Source organism: Gambusia affinis, linkage group LG20 (assembly GCF_019740435.1).
Source record: "Gambusia affinis linkage group LG20, SWU_Gaff_1.0, whole genome shotgun sequence".
Classification (NCBI taxonomy): Eukaryota; Metazoa; Chordata; class Actinopteri; order Cyprinodontiformes; family Poeciliidae; genus Gambusia; species Gambusia affinis.
In genome coordinates this window covers 23,714,861-23,735,129 of record NC_057887.1, presented here as the reverse complement: position 1 = coordinate 23,735,129, position 20,269 = coordinate 23,714,861, and the positions used below count along the sequence as shown (strand labels likewise).

Here is a 20,269-nt window from a genome sequence, read left to right as displayed (position 1 = left end):
ATGTGACGTTCTACAGGGAAACTTTATAACGTAACACTTCAACTCTTTAACCAATAATAACGGAATTGATTTAGTCTTGAGGTTAAATGGCCCAATAGAAATAAAATTCAAATAAAACAAGCAACACGTCGCAGTAATTTAATAAAAATCAACATTTATTATAAAAATACATCCAACAGTCGAGTGAATTTGAGGATTCATTAGAAACATGGAGAAAAAGCAAAGAGACATTCCTTAAATCCAGACCCAGGTTCTCCTGGCGAGGGCTGTGTGTGCGTGTGTGTGTGTGTGTAGGTGTGTCGGCATCACCAGGACATAAAAACGGATATTTTGGTCGTCATATTTATACAACTTTAAAGTAATAATATGTAAAAATCACAAACTGCTGTTAGCGAGTCTCTCACTCGTCAACTGGAAGAAGATGTGACAGTCGGCTCAATACCTAGCATTAGCTTCTGCTAGGTATTTCTAAGTCTTTAGTGGTTTAGCGTTAGAGCAAATTTTGCTGTGTGTAGCATTAGCTTCTGCTAGTGTTTTTTTCATGTGTTTGGTGGTTTAGCATTAGCAGAGATACCATATTATTGGTTAGTGAAGCTAACTTTTGGTTAGCTGTGATGACCGGTGCCAGTAATCACTGCAACACATTTTCTCCATGACAACCATTTTGAGAAATGTCCTCCAGAAACAAGATCAAGAAAATATTTATGTAGGCTATGATTTAACTGATGATTTTAGTGGAAAAAATTACTATGGTAACCATGGTGGCCATATTGAATAATAAAAATATCAGTCAATATGATTTCTATGGGTTGAATTATGTAGCATGTGACAGTATTAATGTCTGATGAGATTTAGTCCCACTATAAATTTTCCTTGACAACCATCTTGAATTGTTCAGCAGCTCACAGTTTGTATTTGCATGTCAAAGATTTAGTTTAAATAATCAATTCTCTGCTGTATAAAGCCATCCATCCGTTTTCTGTTCACCTTGTCCCTAATGGGGTCAGGAGGGTTGCTGGTTCCTCTCCAGCTGCGTTCTGGGACAGGCGGGGTCACGGGGTCACCCTGGACAGGTCGCCAGTGTGTCGCAGGGCAACACAGAGACACACAACCATTCACACACACACACACACACACACACACTCACACCGAGGGAGAATTTAGAGACCAATTAACCTGACAGTCATGTTTTTGGACTGTGGGAGGAAGCCGGAGAACCCGGAGAGAACCCACCATGCACAGGGAGAACATGCAAACTCCATGCAGAAAGACCCCGGGCCGGGAATCGAACCCAGGACCTTCTTGCTGCAAGGCAGTATAATGTATGCTGTATAATGCGTCCAATCAAATTCAATAACTGGGTTTTTTAAAGATGAATTTTTTGCATAGATTCAAATCCTAATATTCCAGAAATTAGGAACTAGATCAGACTCACTAACAGGGAACGCTTGCATAGAGTCGATAACAAGGCCAACATTACAGATCAAGTATAAGCAGGTAATATCTTGCGTCTCTTGTTTTCTCCTTGTTGAGCTGGTCCAGGAAGCTAAAGCTAACGGCTAATCTGAAGATTGTACCTATAATGATCTTTCTGTGTGAAAACTAAATACTAAAAAGGTTTAAAAAGCTCATTTTGTTGATTTTCACACTAAGTTTGTTTTCTGTTAGGCTCAATTCTCAGTGTTTGTTTCCCACAGGAAGATTATTGGTGGTGCACCGCCTCCAAGGTTGTGTGACCAACAGTCCAGCGATAACATGAAGATGATTTAAAGGTTCCGAGAATAATGTATGAGTGTCTGAGGCTGGAAGTGGTTTAGTGTTGGTTTTAGTTTTTCCTGGAAGCAGACAGGAAGTCAGCAGGCAGGAAGTCAGCAAGCAGGAAGTCAGCAAGCAGGAAGTCAGCAAGCAGGAAGTCAGCAAGCAGGAAGTCAGCAAGCAGGAAGTCAGCAGGCCTGCAGCATCTTCCTGAGCTCCTCGTTCACGCCGCGCTGCCCCAGTTGCTCCAGGCTGAAGTAGCGGTGCACCACGGCGTCGGCCGTCACCGCCACCAGCCGCACACCGTGGGTGTCGTCGCCCAGTTGGCAGCCGATGGCCGAGGTCACCACCATGTCCAGGCCGTCTTGGCAGCCGCCGGCGTTCCGGTGGTAATGACCCGAGAAGACGGCCGTCACGCCTGAGAGACGCAAAGACAAAAGATTCATCACTCAGTTTGTTCTGTCCAGAACCAAAGCTAAAAAAAGAAGAGAATTAAAAACAGCAATCGTTCAAATATTCATGTCATGTGACCCAGGCGGCCTAAATAAAGTAACACTCCCAGCTAAATAATTTAATACACATCTTCTGTGGATTTAAACAACCCTTACAAAAACATCCCATGAAAATCACATGTGATTTTCATGGGATGTTTTTGTAAGGGAAGACACCGATCCTCAGAAATATACAGAGGCCCGGCGGGCCGGTACCAGAACCGGTCCTGGATATTGGAGCAGCACCGACCCGGTCGCCATGGAGACCAAGCTGTTAAAAAAAATTAAACTGGAAAAAACATTAAACACTGAAAAAAATAAATGATTTGAAAATGAGAAAATATATTTAAGATGAACAATTACACTGAAAAAATGAAACAAAAAATGATTTGATGATGGAAAATTGGACCAAGACGAAAAACATTCAGTTTAAACGTGAACGGCGTCTGGAGGAAGTGGACCGGGTCGGACCAGAACCGCTCACTATAATCAGAGGAAGCATCAAGATCAATGGAACCCGATTATTTCTATGAAATCAGATTTTGTCTGGAAGCAAGTCGGCTCCAGGTTGCTCCAGGTTCCTCCAGGATGCTCCAGGTTGCTCCAGGTCGGCTCCAGGTTGGCTCCATGTTGCTCCAGGTTGGCTCCAGGTTCCTCCAGGATGCTCCAGGTCGGTCCAGGTTCCTCCAGGTTGGCTCAAGGTCGGTCCAGGTCGGCTCCAGGTTGGGTCCAGGTTGCTCCAGGTCAGCTCCAGGTTGGCTCAAGGTTGCTCCAGGTCGGCTCCAGGTTGGCTCAAGGTCGGCTCCAGGTTGGGTCCAGGTTGCTCCAGGTCAGCTCCAGGTTGGCACAAGGTTGCTCCAGGTTCCTCCAGGTTGGCTCAAGGTCGACTCCAGGTTGCTCCAGGTTGGCTCAAGGTTGCTCCATGTCGGCTCCAGGTTGGCTCCAGGTTGGCTCAAGGTCGGCTCCAGGTTCCTCCAGGTTGGCTCCAGGTTGCTCCAGGTTGGCTCAAGGTCGGCTCCAGGTTCCTCCAGGTTGGCTCAAGGTTGCTCCATGTCGGCTCCAGGTTGGCTCCAGGTTGCTCCAGGTTGGCTCCATGTTGCTCCAGGTTGGCTCCAGGTTGCTCCAGGATCCTCCAGGTTGGCTCCAGGTTGCTCAAGGTTGGCTCCATGTTGCTCCAGGTTGGCTCCAGGTTGCTCCAGGTTGGCTCCATGTTGCTCCAGGATCCTCCAGGTTGGCTCCAGGTTGCTCAAGGTTGGCTCCATGTTGCTCCAGGTTCCTCCAGGTTGGCTCCAGGTTGCTCCAGGTTGGCTCCATGTTGCTCCAGGATCCTCCAGGTTGGCTCCAGGTTGCTCAAGGTCGTTGTTCAGAGGAGGAAGAAACGTTCAGCTGAACCAACCGGTTCTGACGGGCTGCAGTCGTCGCATCACAGCTACAGGATTTTAGTTTCACTACTTAAAAATAACATTCAGGGATGTGCTGTGGTGGCGAAGGGGTTAAACACAACCCACATAAGGAAGCCTTGGTCCTCGACGCGGCCGTCGCAGGTTCGATTCCCGGCCTGGTGGCCTTTGCTGCATGTCTTCCTCCTTCTCTCATTACCCACTTTCCTGTCAATTAACTGTCAAATAAAGGCCACTAGAGCCAATAAAACCTTTAAAAATAACATTCAGATTCCTGATTCATTCAGAATCTGATTTATGGTCTTAATTCATTTATTTTCTCACTTTATTTTCTAAAAACAAGAAATTAAAGACGAATGTAACAAAAACATTTTATTTCAGCAAACCCCTTTAGGCTTTAGCACCAAGATACAAGAATGTGTTTAATTATGAGAGTCATTTTATCATAATAAAGGAATAAATTATACCAGAAAAAACATCATAAAATGAGTAAAAACTGAAATTATTTGGTTGATCACTTCAAAGTTCTGCTACTGATAATAACTTGATCCTGATGTGTTAAATATGAAGTATCATCTATTCACACACACACACACACACACGCACACACACACACACACACACACACACACACACACACACACACACACACACACACAGAGTTGTGGCGCCGTTTTCATTCAGCAGAATCTGAGGTCAGAAGGTCAAAGTGAGTCCAGCGACAGGAATCAAACGGTCGGAGTGAAACGCCTTTTGGTTCGTTCAAAGTACAGAAACCAACTTTCAGGCAGCAGCAGATGAATTATTTCCCGGTTCTGAACAACGTTCAGGTTTTACTTATAAAGAGTTTTCAGTGATTTTTCACAATAAAAGATGAAATATTCCAGCTGCTGCTGAAGCCTCGTTTATCTCCTGGATAAATCGCATTAGAAGTTTCTGCTAAGCTGATCCGTGTCGGCGGCTAGCTAATGATACTCCCAGAAGAAAGATGGCTGCCACGTCTCTGCTCTCCCGTTTAACCAGTTACAGCTGCAGGCTGGGTTCCAGTTTCACCAGGACTCCCAGTTCAAAGCCGTTCTTCCTCAGCAAATACCAGTAAGACTCTAACTGCTGTTCCATAAAGCAGCTCACGTCTGATTTATGGAACCAGCAGAAGAAACGGCTGCAGCTGCCGCAGTAACTAGTTAACCAGTTAGATGGTTAACCAGTTAAAGGTATAATGGATTAAAACTAGATCAATAATTTCCATCAGAACTCATTTTATTCATGGTTTCTGCTGTGTAGTTTTTATTTTTGTTAATAAAATCAGATTTTAAATGAAAGTTTACATTTGAATCTTAACTTTTATCTTTGAGAGGGAAACTTACATTTAGATGATTTTATCTTTTAGCTGAAACAACAAAACAATGTAATCGTTTATAATAATAATAAAAATAATTAGTGGAACGATTCCTGGTTATTGTGACAGGCCAAACTGAAGCAACAATAATTAAAGAAAACTTTATTTCTGCTACAAACCCTGCAGCTCAGAAGTTTTCATACCGCGGTCTGCAGCTCCACGTGTTGCTTTCATGATTACTTTTAGGTTTTATTTTGTCGTCTACTCGCTCTCATGTTGTTTGGGTTGAACTGGGATGAATTTTGTTGATGATAGAAGCTGATTCTGATTCTCATCTGCTGTGGATCTTGATGCTCCAGTAGCAGTTAGTGCTGCAACAGCTCTGAAGGGACCTCTGACTGAACCTTCATCACTGTGCCGTCATGCTAACATGCTAACAGCATTTGGGCAGCAGAGAGGATTTTCCTGAATGAGTCCATCAGCTGTTAGCAGCTCTGCTAATCCTCCTCCTTTGCTTTTGCTTCTCTTTAACCTCCATCTGGCCGTTCGGTCACAAAGTCAGGCAGAGACGTGTTGGAGTCAGTGGAGGGGTTTCCAGTAAAGTTGAATGTTTTTCATGATTCTTATGCATGATTTTCTCCAACAGGCAGGATGATTTATGAACCTCCTCTGCTACAAAACGTAATAAACGTCAGAAACCGGAGCGGCTGCAGCAATAACGGCTCCATCCCATCAGCGGCACGTCTGGGGGTTCACACCCAGCAGCAGGACCTGATGAGAGCTTAATGCACCGATAATGTGGAGGAAACATGGCCAGGCTGATGGATGTTCACAAATAGCATCATAGAGGAAAAAAATGACTCTTGCACATTTACTGGAGAAAAGCAGCTTTTTTCTTCCAATTTATGGAAGCAGGTCGTCCCAGATTCTGGTAACACATCGACTCTGATCAGCAAAACTCATTCACTGCCATGGGCACAAATATCACACCAACATTTAACTGAATGTTTATCATGTTTATATTAATAACCAACATGAGGAACAGGACATCCTGACAGCCTTTAAATACTTTACATATTTAAATCTAACATGATTTAAATATGCATCCATCCATTCATTTTCTATTCACCCTTTGTCCCTAATGGGGTCGGGAGGGTTGCTGGTTCCTCCCCAGCTAACGTTCCGGGCGAGAGGCGAGGTCACTCTGGACAGGTCGCCAGTCTGTCGCAGGATTTAAATATGCAGAGTTGAGAAAATATCTTAATTTTCCTATAAAGTCAAATTTATGGAGATGAATAAATGAGTACCGTAGAACTATTCCTACATAAAACCTCTAGAATCACATCAGGTTCATCAGACCAGACAGACATGATGACAATATCATGACTCAGCATTTTAAACATTCAGCCACTTCCTGAACGCAACAGGAAGTGCTTTTATTTTGAAAAACCAGAAGTCTGTCTTACACCACTAGTTTAATATCCATACATACAAAACTTACTTCTTCACCTTCTGATAGACCTGGTTCTATTGGGTCCAAAACAACAACATCCAACCAAACCCTCTGAGCAGCCTGTTCCCCTCCTGGCCTGTGGGGGCGCTGCACCAACAACCACTGAAGGAAACCACACAAAAACCTCTGAAGACACTGAGAGCAACTTCCTTCTTCACCAGATGGAAACAAGATGGAGGCGTCAGATTTTAGTGTTGGAGGATTTCTCTTTAGTCTTTGGCTGAAGACCAGGAGACATTTCTGCTGCTAGCGCTAGGCTAACATGTTAGCTTTGGTTGGATTTACCCAGAATGCTCTGTAGTTCACTTCCTGCTTTTGGAGCAGTCTCTGGTCCACTTGGCGTTCACATTCAAACTGAACCAGAGTTCACTTCAACCGAAAACAGACTGAGGTTTGGAGGACCAGAGGTCAGAGGTCAGAGGTCGATTAGCTTTCACACCTCACCAACCGGACCGGAGTTTATAGACAAATGGACCAGAATCCGGTTAAAGCAAACTGATGGATAAAATCCCAAACTGACCAGTCGTTTGGTTTCACCTCTGACAACTTTCAGAGTGTAATTCTACATGAAATCACTATTTGCACCATGTCCTGCATGTCCACCATGTCCTGCATGTCCACCATGTCCATCATGTCCACCATGTCCTGCATGTCCTGCATGTCCACCATGTCCATCATGTCCTGCATGTCCTGCATGTCCACCATGTCCTGCATGTCCACCATGTCCACCATGTCCATCATGTCCTGCATGTCCTGCATGTTCACCATGTCCAGTAATTGAACCATCAGCGTTAAGCAGCAGCTCAGTCGATCCATTCAGTGGATCATCAGAGCTCCTGACCAGTTGGATCATCTGGACCATCAGCTGCTTAGTGACATTAACGCTGCGTCCTTCAGTCACCTTGATGTGTGATTCTGGAGCGTCCAGGTCCAGATGAGACGTTGTGTGTCTTAGTGGAGTCTCACGGTCCTCGTTTCCTCTCTGAGCTCCTCGTTTCGCTCTCCTAAGCCTCCAACAATGGATCCCGATTAGGGAATTACTCCCTTACAGGACGTGAGAGCATTAATTGATTAGCGGAGCGCCGTGTGCGAGCCAGCAGCTTCTCTTGTTCTTCCTGCTAATGGCGTATTAATGCTTTGGGCTGCGATCCCAGCGCTGCCTCTCAGATATGAACAGTTTTAACAGGAAGCTTTGCCTCACTGAGGCCTGAATCCATCATCAGGAAGGCAGGCGGCTGCAATGAGGAAAAGGCTCCTACAACCATCATCTCCACCTCATGTAGGCCGGCTGCCTCCAGCGCAAAAACCAGCTAGCTGATGACTCTGCAGGTTTAGTTCATATATATATATGTAAAATCATAAATGTAGACGTGAATTAGGTGTTGAATGACTTCAAGGTCGACTACAACATGATGAAGGTCGAGTCGAAGCCCACTAGTCGCGTCATAAGTTAGACTTTATCAGCTAAATTCACCACAAATATAGATAAAAACAGCTTTTAATAAGTCTGTTATGCAGAATGAATAGAACAAGAAACAGAACTTTATCCTGGACTTCTTCCTGAGCGGTGGAGAAAAGTCCAACACGCTGCAGAAAGTCACTCTGACTTGTTCTTTCAAACACCGGCTGATGCTGATGATCTCTGAATAGCTGCACATTTATTGGTCAATTATCTCACTGACCACAGTGGAACATCACAAAGCAAACCCATCATGACCGGATCCCGTTTGGTCACAGTTGAATCCAGCGCCGCGTCCTGCCGCTCCTCCGACCGACGCGCAGCAGGACGCTGCGCTGATGGGCAGCGGCTCTCTGAACCGACATGCAGGCGGCGGCAGAGATCGCCTCCATCAGGCCCTCAGAGTGAAGGCTGCATAAAACTGTAACGGACTGAATGTTCTGATCTTTGTGTTTGTGGTTTTTGGTACATAAAGCGCCATTGTTGACAGTTGCTAAGGCAACAGGTTTGTATGTAGCGTAGCCAATAAAGCGCTAGAGAAAAACAAAGAATCTGAGTGGTTTTGAGTTTCCTGGTATTTTTTGGCCCTCTGATTTAATTGCTTCTTCTCCAGGTTTCATTTGGCTAACGGAAGAGTTTATTCCTTTAACCCTCCAGTGCTGTGCGTCTGCTCCAAAGGTCTGGATGCAAACAATAACATGCGTCTACAGCATCAAGGGTGGCGCTGTGAATGACTCACAGTAAGATGAAACAGGAAGTGATGCCCTACCTGCCCGTTTGAAGCGCTCCATCAGGCTCTGCCTCGCTTCCTGCGGCAGGTTGAAGTACTCGTCCTGTTCATCGGGACTCTTCACATACAGAGGAATGTGCTGGAAAACCAAGATGTGTTTGGGTTTGGGCTCCTATGCACAGAACAGAAACAGGTCCAGTTCAGGAACAGCTGATCTCACAGTAGATGTGTGTGAATCAGAGAGCGTCGCGGCGCCGTACCGCAGAGGAAGCCCTGCTCAGCTGCGCCTCCAGCCACGCCTCCTGAGCCTCCTTCTGCTGCGGGCAGGCCGAGCCGTTGAAGTACAGCTGGGAGTTCAGGACCAGGCAGAGGACGCCGCCCACCTGGGAAACACCAGCAAAACACCCCAACATCACATGACCTCACAGGTCACCGTTTAGCCCCCACGCAGGTCTGGAAATCTACAGGCTGAAGTTTTTCTCGGTTCTCCTTTCCGTCATGAAGCCCAAACTTCTCGCCTGCCAAATGATTTACCAGATTAAATTGCAGACGAATGAAACCACTGGATGTAGACGTCTTCAGGAATGAAAACTGACTGACGCCATTTTGTTTTAGAACCAAACGAGGAGAAGCAGCATTCAGCATCTATGCACCAAACATCTGGAACAAACTTCCAGAAAACTGTAAAACAGCTGAAACACTGACTTCCTTTAAATCTCAACTAAAAACCCACTTGTTTAGGGTTTTATTTGAAACGTGATCAATTGCAAATTTATTGATGGAATCTGATTTGATGTTGTGATTTGATTATTGATTCTATGTTTCATTGTGTTTCTGTGTTTGATTTGATGTAAAGCTCTTTGAAATGCCTTGATGCTGAAATGTGCTACTAATAAAATTTGATTTGATTTGATTTTGATTTAATATTCTAGACAGTCAAAATGTTTGACCCACATCCGGTTTGGACCGTCTCAGGTTCTGGTCTTCCTCTCCTGTTAAGCCCAGTTCACACAACACGATCTTTTGCCCCGATTTCCCCTCATGACAATCCTAACCGGTCCTCCTGTTACAGCTGATCAGGTCCAGTCGGTGGAGCGTCGGACCACGCCGCCCTAACATCGGTCATATTCACCGTGTTGGATCTTGTTGGCCCGATTATCGCAGTCCGTGGGGTTTTCCTGACTGGGAGAACGAACACGGCCCGTTGAATGCGACAGGTGGCCAATCAGAAAGCACGGTGACCTCAGAGCGGAGGGGAATCCCAACCAGCTGACACGGCGCAACAGAGTCCAGTGGACATCAGAGGAGATGTGAATCAACACGAACGTTTACTCAGCGTTTCATACAAAAAACATCACCAGAAATGAAAATGAGAGGAACTGGTACCGTCGTTGATGAACCCGGTAACTTTTCAGCTGTCATTAACCAGACATGATACAACGATTAACATATTCATTCAGTCAGGCTTTAAGCCACTGCAGGCGGATTCCAGTAAAACGTTGAATAATCTGGTTTTAAAATGGGTTAACTGGACTTGTATTAGGAGCCCATTGTTCTCAATGTGATTGAACTGATTGGACCCAATTGGACTGGATTGGACCGATTGGACTCAGGGGCTGTAGACTCCGATCGAGCAGTGGTTGAGGGAGGAGAAGAAGAGGAGGAAGAAGAGGTGAAGGGCACATCCAATAGCACAGAACCTGTGGGCGATGATGCACAAGCTTCTTCTGAAGGCGACCAAACCCCTGATAAGAGGTTTGGTCTTGATTGAACCTGATTGAACCTATCGGACCTGATTGGACCTGATTGGACTTGATTGGACTTGATTGAACCTGATTGAACCTGATTGAACCTATCGGACCTGATTGGACCTGATTGGACTTGATTGGACTTGATTGAACCTGATTGAACCTATCGGACCTGATTGAACCGATTGGACCATTTGGACCAGATTGAACCTGATTGGACCTATTGGACCCGATTGAACCGATTGGACCATTTGGACCAGATTGAACCTGATTGGACCGTTTGGACCAGATTGGACTTGATTGGACCTGATTGGACCTATCGGACCTGATTGGACCTATTGGACCGATTGGACTAATCAAACCTGTTATATCTATAACTTTTTGTCGGTGTGGTCTCTCTCAGGTTTTGAAAATTGGGCAACAGACCTAAAATTGTGTCGTGTGACCTGGGCTTTAACCGGGAAGGATGCTTTATTTTTATTGGCTGGTCTTTGGGCCTCCCAGCCAATCAGTGAACTTTGAAACTTTAGATCAATAAAGTTTTATCTCAGCTTATTTTATTTATGAGTCAGCTTCTCTCACACGCTGACGCTTATATGGGAGGTTCATTAATCGTTTTAATCCTAATATGTAATGTAGTTTTTTATTAAATTAAGGAACATGAATAACTAGTAGAAGATTACCAGTGTCTCCTCTCCACTGATAATCGGCCATCTTGTTTTTGTCTGCTGTTATTTTCGTTCTGCTCACCCAGAAGCTGAAGTAGTCGTCGCCCCAGGCCCGGCAGTACTGCTCCACCGTGCTGGGAGTCGGGACCTGGTCCAGGTCGTGGTTCCCGCTGACGAACACGAGCGGGATGGACGGGTCCGTCCCGCTCAGGGCCTCCTTCAGGTCCCGCTCCTGGGCTTCTCTGAATTCGGTTCCTGGTGGGTAGAGACGAGTTTAACTGTGCAAAGTTATTTGATCGTGTTTGAGCAGACGGAGCTTCAGGCTGCTCTGGTGACGACGCCATGTTGGAGTCCAATCAGCGCTCTGGCGGCGAACTCGCTGCCAAAACAACAAATCTCTGCAGCCACAAACATAAAGGAGGCTCCTGCCTTGCTAAAGGGCCCTGGGGAAGAGCAGCAGCCTGCCTTCATGCCGTCTCTCTGACCTGCTGGCACATCTGAAGCAGCGATCAGAGCTCTCTGCAGGTCGGCACACATGTTAATCAGAATTGGTCAATCTTCTCTGGGTAAAGCGACGTATCAGAACGTCCTTGGCCTCCTGCTGGACTCCAGGCAGGTTATTCATATTCAGGCCCACCGAGCCGCTCCACTGTTTCTGGGTCACACTGACCGGCAGGCAGCGGCACAGGAACAGCAGGGGACCTGCAGGCTCACCAGGCTAACAGAATCAAGCTAACAGCATCGGGCTAACACAGGGGTGTCAAACTGCAGTCCTCAAGGGCTGCTGTCCTGCAACTTTTAGATAGGCCTCCGCTGCACCACACCTGAATAGAATTAGGTCATTAGCAAGGCTGTGGAGAACTGGTCTACAGAAGGAGGAGGTAATTAAGCCATTTCATTCCAGTGTTTTGTACCTGTGGCACATCTAAAAACTGCAGGACACCGGCCCTTGAGGACTGGAGTTTGACACCCCTGGGCTAACAGAATGGGGCTAAAAGCACGTCGGTCGCCGCACCCGACGGATGCCGACGGACGCCGTCGGTTGCAATCGGTCCACGCATCCTCATTACTCGCCACGTCCATCACGGCTCCGGCTGACATTTTCCCTTGCGGTGTTTATTTACCGTCCGGATTGGATCGGTGGCACCGGGGGAAGCCGCTGCCTGCCGGTGACAGAAATTTGGCAAGTGTCTCTGTCGCGGAGATTTCAGTCCCTGTTGCTCATTCTCATCGCTCACATTGAGTTTTCGTCCATCTCTCCTCCCTGATATCTGTCCGTTCCCCTTTAGCAGCAGCTGACATGGGAGTCCATACAGAAACACTGTATGCTGACCCCTGATCAATCGCTGATCAATCGCTGATCAATCCCTGATCAATCTCTGATGCCTCTGTCGGAACCATCAAAGGTTCGGTTTGTTTGTGGGTCATAAATTAATGAGGTTCTCTGATTATTCTCACGATTAATCGAGTAATTAGCTTTAAAAAACCCACAATCTGCAGATTTTTAATTTATGTAAAAAGCAAAAAATAAAAATAAATTATTCAATTCCTTTTTTTTAAATATTAAAATAAAACATTTTCTTTCCTGAAATGTAACAGCAAAGGATGCATCTGCAGCTAAATGAATACTAAATAACAGTTGTTAAACCTGCTTGAGTCAACATCTATTAACTATTTTTTTATTAACTGGATAATTATTTCAGCAAAAGGAATTTAATTTTACAGAATTCAAACCAGACGAAGCAAAAACTGAAACAGTGAGTTCTGAACAGATTTACATTAAAGATGCAAAATGTTTACATTTTGACCAGTTTTGGTTTCATTTCTGCTCAGAGCTTTTTCAGCAAATGCAATTAAATAATCGATTACTAAATGAGTTGATAGTATTTCAGTAATTGATCAATCTGATGAATTGTTGGAGTTGTGGCCAAACGAAGCTCTGAAGCGATCAGCTTCCTCTCCAGAGACTCTTCTTATCTCAAGGACTTCCTTCAATCAGCCTGGTTTCCTCGCCGCCTCCAGTCTTCCTTCGCTAACTTTTAAAGCTGACAAATGAAGAGGATAAGGAGCGCTGGCGAGGCGAGGGACGGCGCCGCGGGGTGAGATGGAGCGCTGATTAGATTAGAGGAACGTTCTGGACCTGACACTCGTCTAATGAGCTCCACAAAGGGTTCTGCTGCGTCTCCGGGCCGCGCTGGGCGCCGCGCCCCAGACGTCGCAGTCCGTCTCTCTGAAACACGCAGAGATGAATTACAGGCTGATTGGAGACTTCCCTTTCGTTTGCTCTGTAACCGTGGAAACCTGTAATTGGCAGTGAGAGGCGATGATGAATGAACCTGAGAGGCTTTTCTCTCCTGGTGAGTAGATGAGAGGAGAGCAGGTCCTGCTGGGTCCAAACTGAAGGTTCTGGTTCTTTCTGCTGCTCAGGTCATCAGCAGGACGGAAACGGTTTATGGTGACCAATCGATTATTGAAATAATTCTCAGCTAATTGAGTAAATTAATTATTAACTGGAAAAAACAGAATAAAAAACAAATTTAGCTTCACGTTAAATTCACTATTAATCACATTTTTTATCAATCAGTTAATCTAAAATAATCCCCAGACCTGCTCTGCTCTGTCCTGATGTTTCTCCATGTTAGAAAATCTTTTACCTTCTAACTTTGTATTGCCTAAAATGTTATTGAATTTTAGACGATAGTTGTTGACTGATTGCAGATTTTATCAATATATTGTCCAAAACTATCAACCTATTGGAAAGGAATACAAAGGGAAATTAATAACTGCCTGGGCATTACGATCCCCCTGGATCCCCCCATCTTTAACACAATACTAGATATATTCCAGAATAAAATTCAAGATCACAGTAAGATTTACGTCTTAAAGATTCAACTAGTTCTCTCAGACCCAGCGGTCACTCAGTGGATGAACAGAGTCAGGGAGGTTTATCACATGGAACAAATTACTGCAAAACCTCAGATGGAAAGAAACATCATCTTAGAAAAATGGTCCCCAATTCAAACATTCATTTCAAACCACAGCTGATGGAGATTCTGATCGATAAATAGAAAATTCTCCATTTTTTTTTAGACTATAGACAAACAAAGTCTCTTCTGGAGAACAATATGTCAGGTTGTACATGCAGTTAGTAAAATGTATTATAATATAATATAATATGTATGATGTGTGTGACGTGACCTGCACTGGAACATCTGAACAAAAAGTAAAAGAAAAGAATTTTAGACAATAAAATGTTGGTTTTAATTTTTTAAAAAGGGAATGTATTTCTAATATTGTATAAAAAGGCTGAAATGAAAAATCTGTAGAATGTGGCATTTTGTTTATTTGATTGATCTCCAAATTAATTGATTAATCGATACTTAAAGTAATTTTTAGTTGCAGCCATCGGTTTACAACCCGACCCGACCCGACCCGACCCGACCCGACCCACTCAGCTGTAAATCTGACAAACACCACAAGAACCAGGACTGAGCAATAAATCGGTTTAGTCAGTTCAAGAAATTTTCTGTTTGACCAGCGTTTCTTACAGTTTCCATTTAGTTTACCTTTAAATTCAAGTAACTGGAATAACAGCCAGATTTTTGTTGTTGTTTGTAAATTCTTCATGAAAAAAAAGTTGTAAATCAAATTTGGTATAAATAAAGTTGTAGATTGTATTTATCAATGTATCTGAATTAGAGATTTAAAGCCGTCCAGACTCACTGAGGCAACAGTCTGAATAAAATACACATCTGAGTTTCAGCTGCAAAGAAAAGAGACGTTAGATTTCCCAGAACTGAAGCCTGAAGGGCAGCAAACGGACCGAGGAGCTGCAGACGGTCAGCACCGCTGGTTCCCTGACCTCCGTACGCTGGATCAAACCTGAACGAGTAAACGGTTTGCTGCTGCATCCAAAACTATTCAGATCTGGTCACCAAGGCAACCGGCCGCAGACAGAATTAATCGAACCAGAGCATTGGTGGGAACAACAGAGATAAAATCCCTGGACTGATTACGGCTCAACATATTCAGCAGCTGCAGCCGACGCGGCGCGAAGGTTCGACGTTTCCATAGATAAATATCAGCTGCAGCCAGGCGGGAGACGGGCTGAGCAGAGGAGAGTTACACAAACGAAACACGGACACTGCATGTAGCTTTAATAAAAATATGATTCCACATATTTATTAAAACTGTCAGCATGCCGTCACACTTCAATGGATAACCTGTGGAAACGTCGACCTCCTCCCAGCGCTCCCAGTGCCGTCTGAACGAAACAACCGTTCAGAGCCAGGAGGAGGGGCTCAGCGCTGCCAATCAGCCTCATGAATGCGCTGCTAACTGTGTCAATGCCACAGAGAAACAACTTACTGTTACAGGAAAACCATTTATTCACAGTTGCTATGCTAACAGCAGTTAGCATAGCAACTGTTTAAACAAATATGTAAAAACATTTTTCATAAAGTTACAAACTAAAGGTTTAATTCTGTTGAAGAAGAAAAGAGGATGAAGAGGTTGAGGAAGATGAGGCTGCAGCTGCTGAAGAGGACAGATGATGATGATGATGATGATGATGAAGGCTGTGAGAGCAGCAGCAGGAAGTTGTATGTCTTAACTTTCTGCAGCTTCAGCTGGAACCTGAAGGAACTGATAACATTTATCTCACATTTTATTTGTGTTTATAAAGTCACTGCCTGCCAAGTTCAAAGTCCAGGAAGAGGTCAGAGGTCACTACTAAATAAAAGCTGGTACTGCAGCTGAGGATTGGTCCAGGAGTTTCTGAACTCTCCTGCCTGCTGAACTTGATTAAAGAACCGTATAACCCGGGGGTTCCCACAGTGGCCCCTGAGGGCCTCCTGCATGTTTTAGTCTCTCCCTGGTTTAACGCACCGGGATCAAATGATGGATCTTTAGAGGCCGAAGACGAACATTGACCTGCTGAAAAGGTTGCTGGTAAAACCAGGGAGAGAATAAAACATGCAGGAGGCAATCGGCCCTCAGGGGCCCAATGTGGGGACCCCTGGTTTAAACATTTCGATGGCAGCCGCCTGCAGTTCTCACTGTTAAATAAAACTGATTTGTAGTGAGTAAAACGTGACCCTGAAACATTCAGGAGTAAAATTATATCAAATATGACTTAACATAAATTTAACTTTCTGATGTAATGTCTTCAAATTGGGTCTCTGTCTCTTTAAGAACTCCTGCTCTTCCTGAAGCTCCGCCTCCAGGAAGTCGTCTCAACATGGCTCCTCTATTAACCCTTTAACGTTTCTGCCAGCATTGCTCTGAACAGCAGTTCCTATAACGAGCTCAGCTGGTTGCTAATTGCTGCTGGCTAGTCTGGAGGAGCTGAGAGAGGGAGGAGCTACGCTTAGAAGGCGGAGCTAGGTCCACCCAGGTGTTTTGAACAGCTGAGTGGTTGCCATGGAGATAAAAGGATTTCTCAAACATGAAAGAATCAAAGCAACGCTGCAGGTTTGATTTTATAACATGATGGAAAGAAACAAATGATTTTAAGATTTTCATTGTAAAATCTAATAAATGTGACACATAATTGCAGGGCTGTGATTGGTCATTAAACACAAATAGCTGAAGTGGCCTAGTTAAAGCCTCCTACCCGGCATGGCGTGGACCAGGTCCCCACACAGCACCATGAAGCGGGGCCGGGGTCGCAGCTGGTTGACCCCCGCCACCGCCTGCTTGGTGAGCGCCACTTCCTCCTCCCACTCGTCGCCGCCGCCCACCGCGTCGCCGATCCGCCACGCCTTCATCAGGCCCAGCTGGGGGTCCGCAGCCTGGATGAAGCAGAACGGCCCGGTCCACTGCCGCTCCGCCTCTGGGGACACACCAACACACCAACACACCGGGTCAGAGCGGTTCCGATCCAGAACACCGGGTCAGAGTGGTTCTGAACCCAGGAGCCAATCAGAGTCGATGTTATTTGATCTTTGATTTCTGACTTCTACAATTCTGCTGCTTTATTTCTATTTTGTCTAATTTTTGTTTTTAATTATTTGTTCTTTTAAATGTCTAATTATTTTTAGGTTCTGTTTTTATTGATTAAACTTTGAAGTTGTCCGTTTTTTGTGCTGCAGACTGAAGAGGTGGATTGTCACCAGCAGGTGGTTAAAAACCATTTAACAGATCTTCTCTTTAGAAACATGAAACTCTTGGTTCTGTTTTAACGTCTCAGTTGATCAGATGGACTAAAACAATTATAATAAATTGAACAATAACAGATAAACTTCACGTCAATGACGTCGTTTACAGTCCTAAATAATTAACCAGGGGTTGTGTGTCGGATAATCTCTGCAGTAAACAACACCAAGTCACGTTATCCTGCTCCTGCAATCATTCCTCTCTGTAGTAAAGGAGTCTTCACGCTGGAGCAGAACTGAAGTGGAAAAACAAACAAGATGCAAATGGATCCAGCTTGTTGGCGGCTAACAGACAGATGTTAGCAGCAGGTGTGAACAGCAGCTTTCTGTTCGACTCATTTAGTTTCCACAGCTGCTGAGGAGAGGCTGCCATCAAAACAAACCCTCAGGATCCCTCAGAGGCTCAGCTAGCCGCTCAGTTAGCCACTCAGCTAGCCGCTCAGCTAGCCACTCAGTTAGCTGCTCAGCTTGCTGCTCAGCTAGCCACTCAGTTAGCCACTCAGCTAGCCGCTCAGCTAGCCACTCAGTTAGCTGCTCAGCTTGCCGCTCACCTAGCCGCTCAGTTAGTCGCTCAGCTTGCTGCTCAGCTAGCCATTCAGTTAGCCGCTCAGTTAGTCGCTCAGCTAGCCGCTCAGCTAGCCGCTCAGCTAGCCGCTCAGCTAGCCGCTCAGCTGTTGCTCCACAGGATCTAGTGGAGGGACAGGATCCTGTAGAGGTCAGAGGTCAGCGCAGAGAGAGTTTTGGTCAGAGCTCAACAGATCCGTTTGTTTCTTCTTTACGTCTGAGTTCATAAAGCCGTCAGTGAAAACCAGCCCAACTTGTCTTTGTCCTTTCTATCACACCTTTAGATCGCTTTGGTGAATCTGCTGCCGACGGCAACGAGCCCAAACGTTTTAGTGTCCAGCTAAAAACATCTCTGCTTTTATCTGCATTACGCACAAACATATTTAACAATTTAACTGAAGAAATAAATATTTAAAAACTCTTTAAAGGACATTCATACTCTATCAATATTCATCCATCCATTTTCTGTTCACCCTTCGTCCCTAATGGAGTCAGGAGGGTTGCTGGTTCCTCTCCAGCTGCGTTCCGGGCGAGAGGCGGGGTCACGGGGTCACCCTGGACAGGTCACCAGTCTGTCGCAGGGCAACACAGAGACACACAACCATTCACACACTCACACCTAGGGAGAATTTAGAGAGACCAATTAACCTGACAGTCATGTTTTTGGACTGTGGGAGGAAGCCGGAGAACCCGGAGAGAACCCACCATGCACAGGGAGAACATGCAAACTCCATGCAGAAAGACCCCGGGCCGGGAATCGAACCCAGGACCTTCTTGCTGCAAGGCAACAGCTCTACCAACTGCACCACTGTGCAGCCCCTTATCAATATTCATTTTTTACTAAATACATAATTGAATGATTAAACTTAAAGCATTCAATTATGATTTAAATTTAATTGAATGCTTAAAACAATAAATATTCAGTTATTCGTTTTATTTCGTCTTTACAGTCAGTGGGCGTGGCCAACACTGTACAGGTGAGTGTTCTGCAGGTAAGTCTTGAGTCGTTACTCAACATGTTACATGTCTGTACTTGTGTGCCTGGGTATTGAGAAAGCCTGTAGTCACATTTAAATTGTGGCATTAAACATAAATTAATACATACAAATTCAAAAATAATTTATTAATCCCAAAGGGAAATTAAATGTAGTTGTAGCCATTAATATTAATTAATCAATTTACTGAGTTAAATTTATCAATTATTTTATATATTTTAATTTAAATAGATGCAGTTAACACATCACTTTAAATATTTACCATTAAATTGGAAACGTGCATAAAAATATAAGAAAGTTTAAGAAATTAACGTCCTTTATAATAAGCTAAATAGATCCGACTTTTTACCAACAAGGACTGGCTGTAAGCTACGTGTTACCATGACAACAGTGACAAAAGTTTATAAGAAACGCAAAAGCTGTAATAAAAGCCGAAGAACATTTAAACAACAGTGAAGTTAGAACATCAGGTAGTTTTAGCCCGAGCTAAAGGAGCTAGCGACAGGCGGGGGGCTACCTTCAGTCAATCCGCTGAAAGTCCGATGTTTGGCTCGGAGGAACATTTCTTCTGTGTCCGCCATGTTCCCGGCTGGTTCCGCTGCTGCCCCAGAAAACTAAACAACTACGGCCGGACTTCCAGAGCTCCCTGTCCGCCTGACTCCGACCCTGACCCGTTTGACCCGCTGCGTTGATTCAGCAGTCGGACTGCTGGGAACCGGCCGGCTTATCGGGGATCGATTACACAGCCTGGCGATCAGGCTCTCACTTCTACTTTGGCTGGCAGCTGTTCCATAAAAGGAAAGCATGTGTTGTTTTCTTTAAAAGACTATTTAGAAAAAAACAAACAATTCTGACTATAATCCATTTCCGCTATGAAAGAAAAAAATAAAAGCCCAACAGGAAGTCACATTTTAAACTTTCAACGTTAGAATTACAAGATTCAAAGTCATGATTAAAAGATACCAGAGCAGCTGGAAAACAGCCTCCTTAGAGAAACAGTTTAGTGTGATTACTTTCTAAATTATGACTTTTAAAGTCAAAACTATGACTTCATATTTCATGATTTTGACTTTAAATCTCAAAACTAAGACTTTCTATTATTATTATTATTATTATTATTATTATTATTATTATTATTACTATTATTATTATTATTATTATTATTACTACTATTATTATTATTATTTTGAGCAAAATTCAAATACACACTCATACACAATTTTCTCTCTGTTACATATGTCATGACTTTAAATCTTAAAATTATGACTTATCTCTAAATTATTAGTATCACATAATGACGTTATATCTTGAAATGATGACATTTTATCATAATTAAAAATTCAAAAGTTGAAATAATTACTTCAAAAGTCAAAATTATGACTGTATTTCATACGTATCACTGAATCTCAAAATTAGGACTATCACACTTATGACTTCAAAAGTGAAAATTAT

General features: G+C 44.2%; 1 protein-coding gene across 1 annotated transcript; it reads right to left on the bottom strand.

The window, feature by feature from the left end:
* Nucleotides 1-1,797: 1,797 nt before the first annotated feature.
* cpped1 (calcineurin-like phosphoesterase domain containing 1) lies at nt 1,798-19,633 on the bottom strand. Its single transcript, XM_044102452.1, has 6 exons — nt 19,335-19,633; nt 16,718-16,936; nt 11,186-11,358; nt 8,948-9,070; nt 8,727-8,859; nt 1,798-2,173 (listed from the first exon to the last, which is right to left on the bottom strand). Exons 1-6 carry the CDS (start codon nt 19,396-19,398, stop codon nt 1,944-1,946), a joined length of 942 nt encoding a protein of 313 aa, XP_043958387.1. The 5' UTR covers nt 19,399-19,633; the 3' UTR covers nt 1,798-1,943.
* Nucleotides 19,634-20,269: the final 636 nt, after the last annotated feature.

What these genes read in the sequence shown, in the direction of transcription:
- cpped1 (XM_044102452.1), bottom strand. Translation starts at nt 19,398, where the DNA reads ATGGCGGACACAGAAGAAATGTTCCTCCGAGCCAAACATCGGACTTTC. An exon ending in CCTGGTCCACGCCATGCCGG is followed by an intron (nt 11,359 to 16,717) that starts GTAGGAGGCTTT and finishes TCTACCCACCAG; the next exon opens with GAACCGAATTCAGAGAAGCC. An exon ending in ACGACTACTTCAGCTTCTGG is followed by an intron (nt 9,071 to 11,185) that starts GTGAGCAGAACG and finishes GGTGTTTCCCAG; the next exon opens with GTGGGCGGCGTCCTCTGCCT.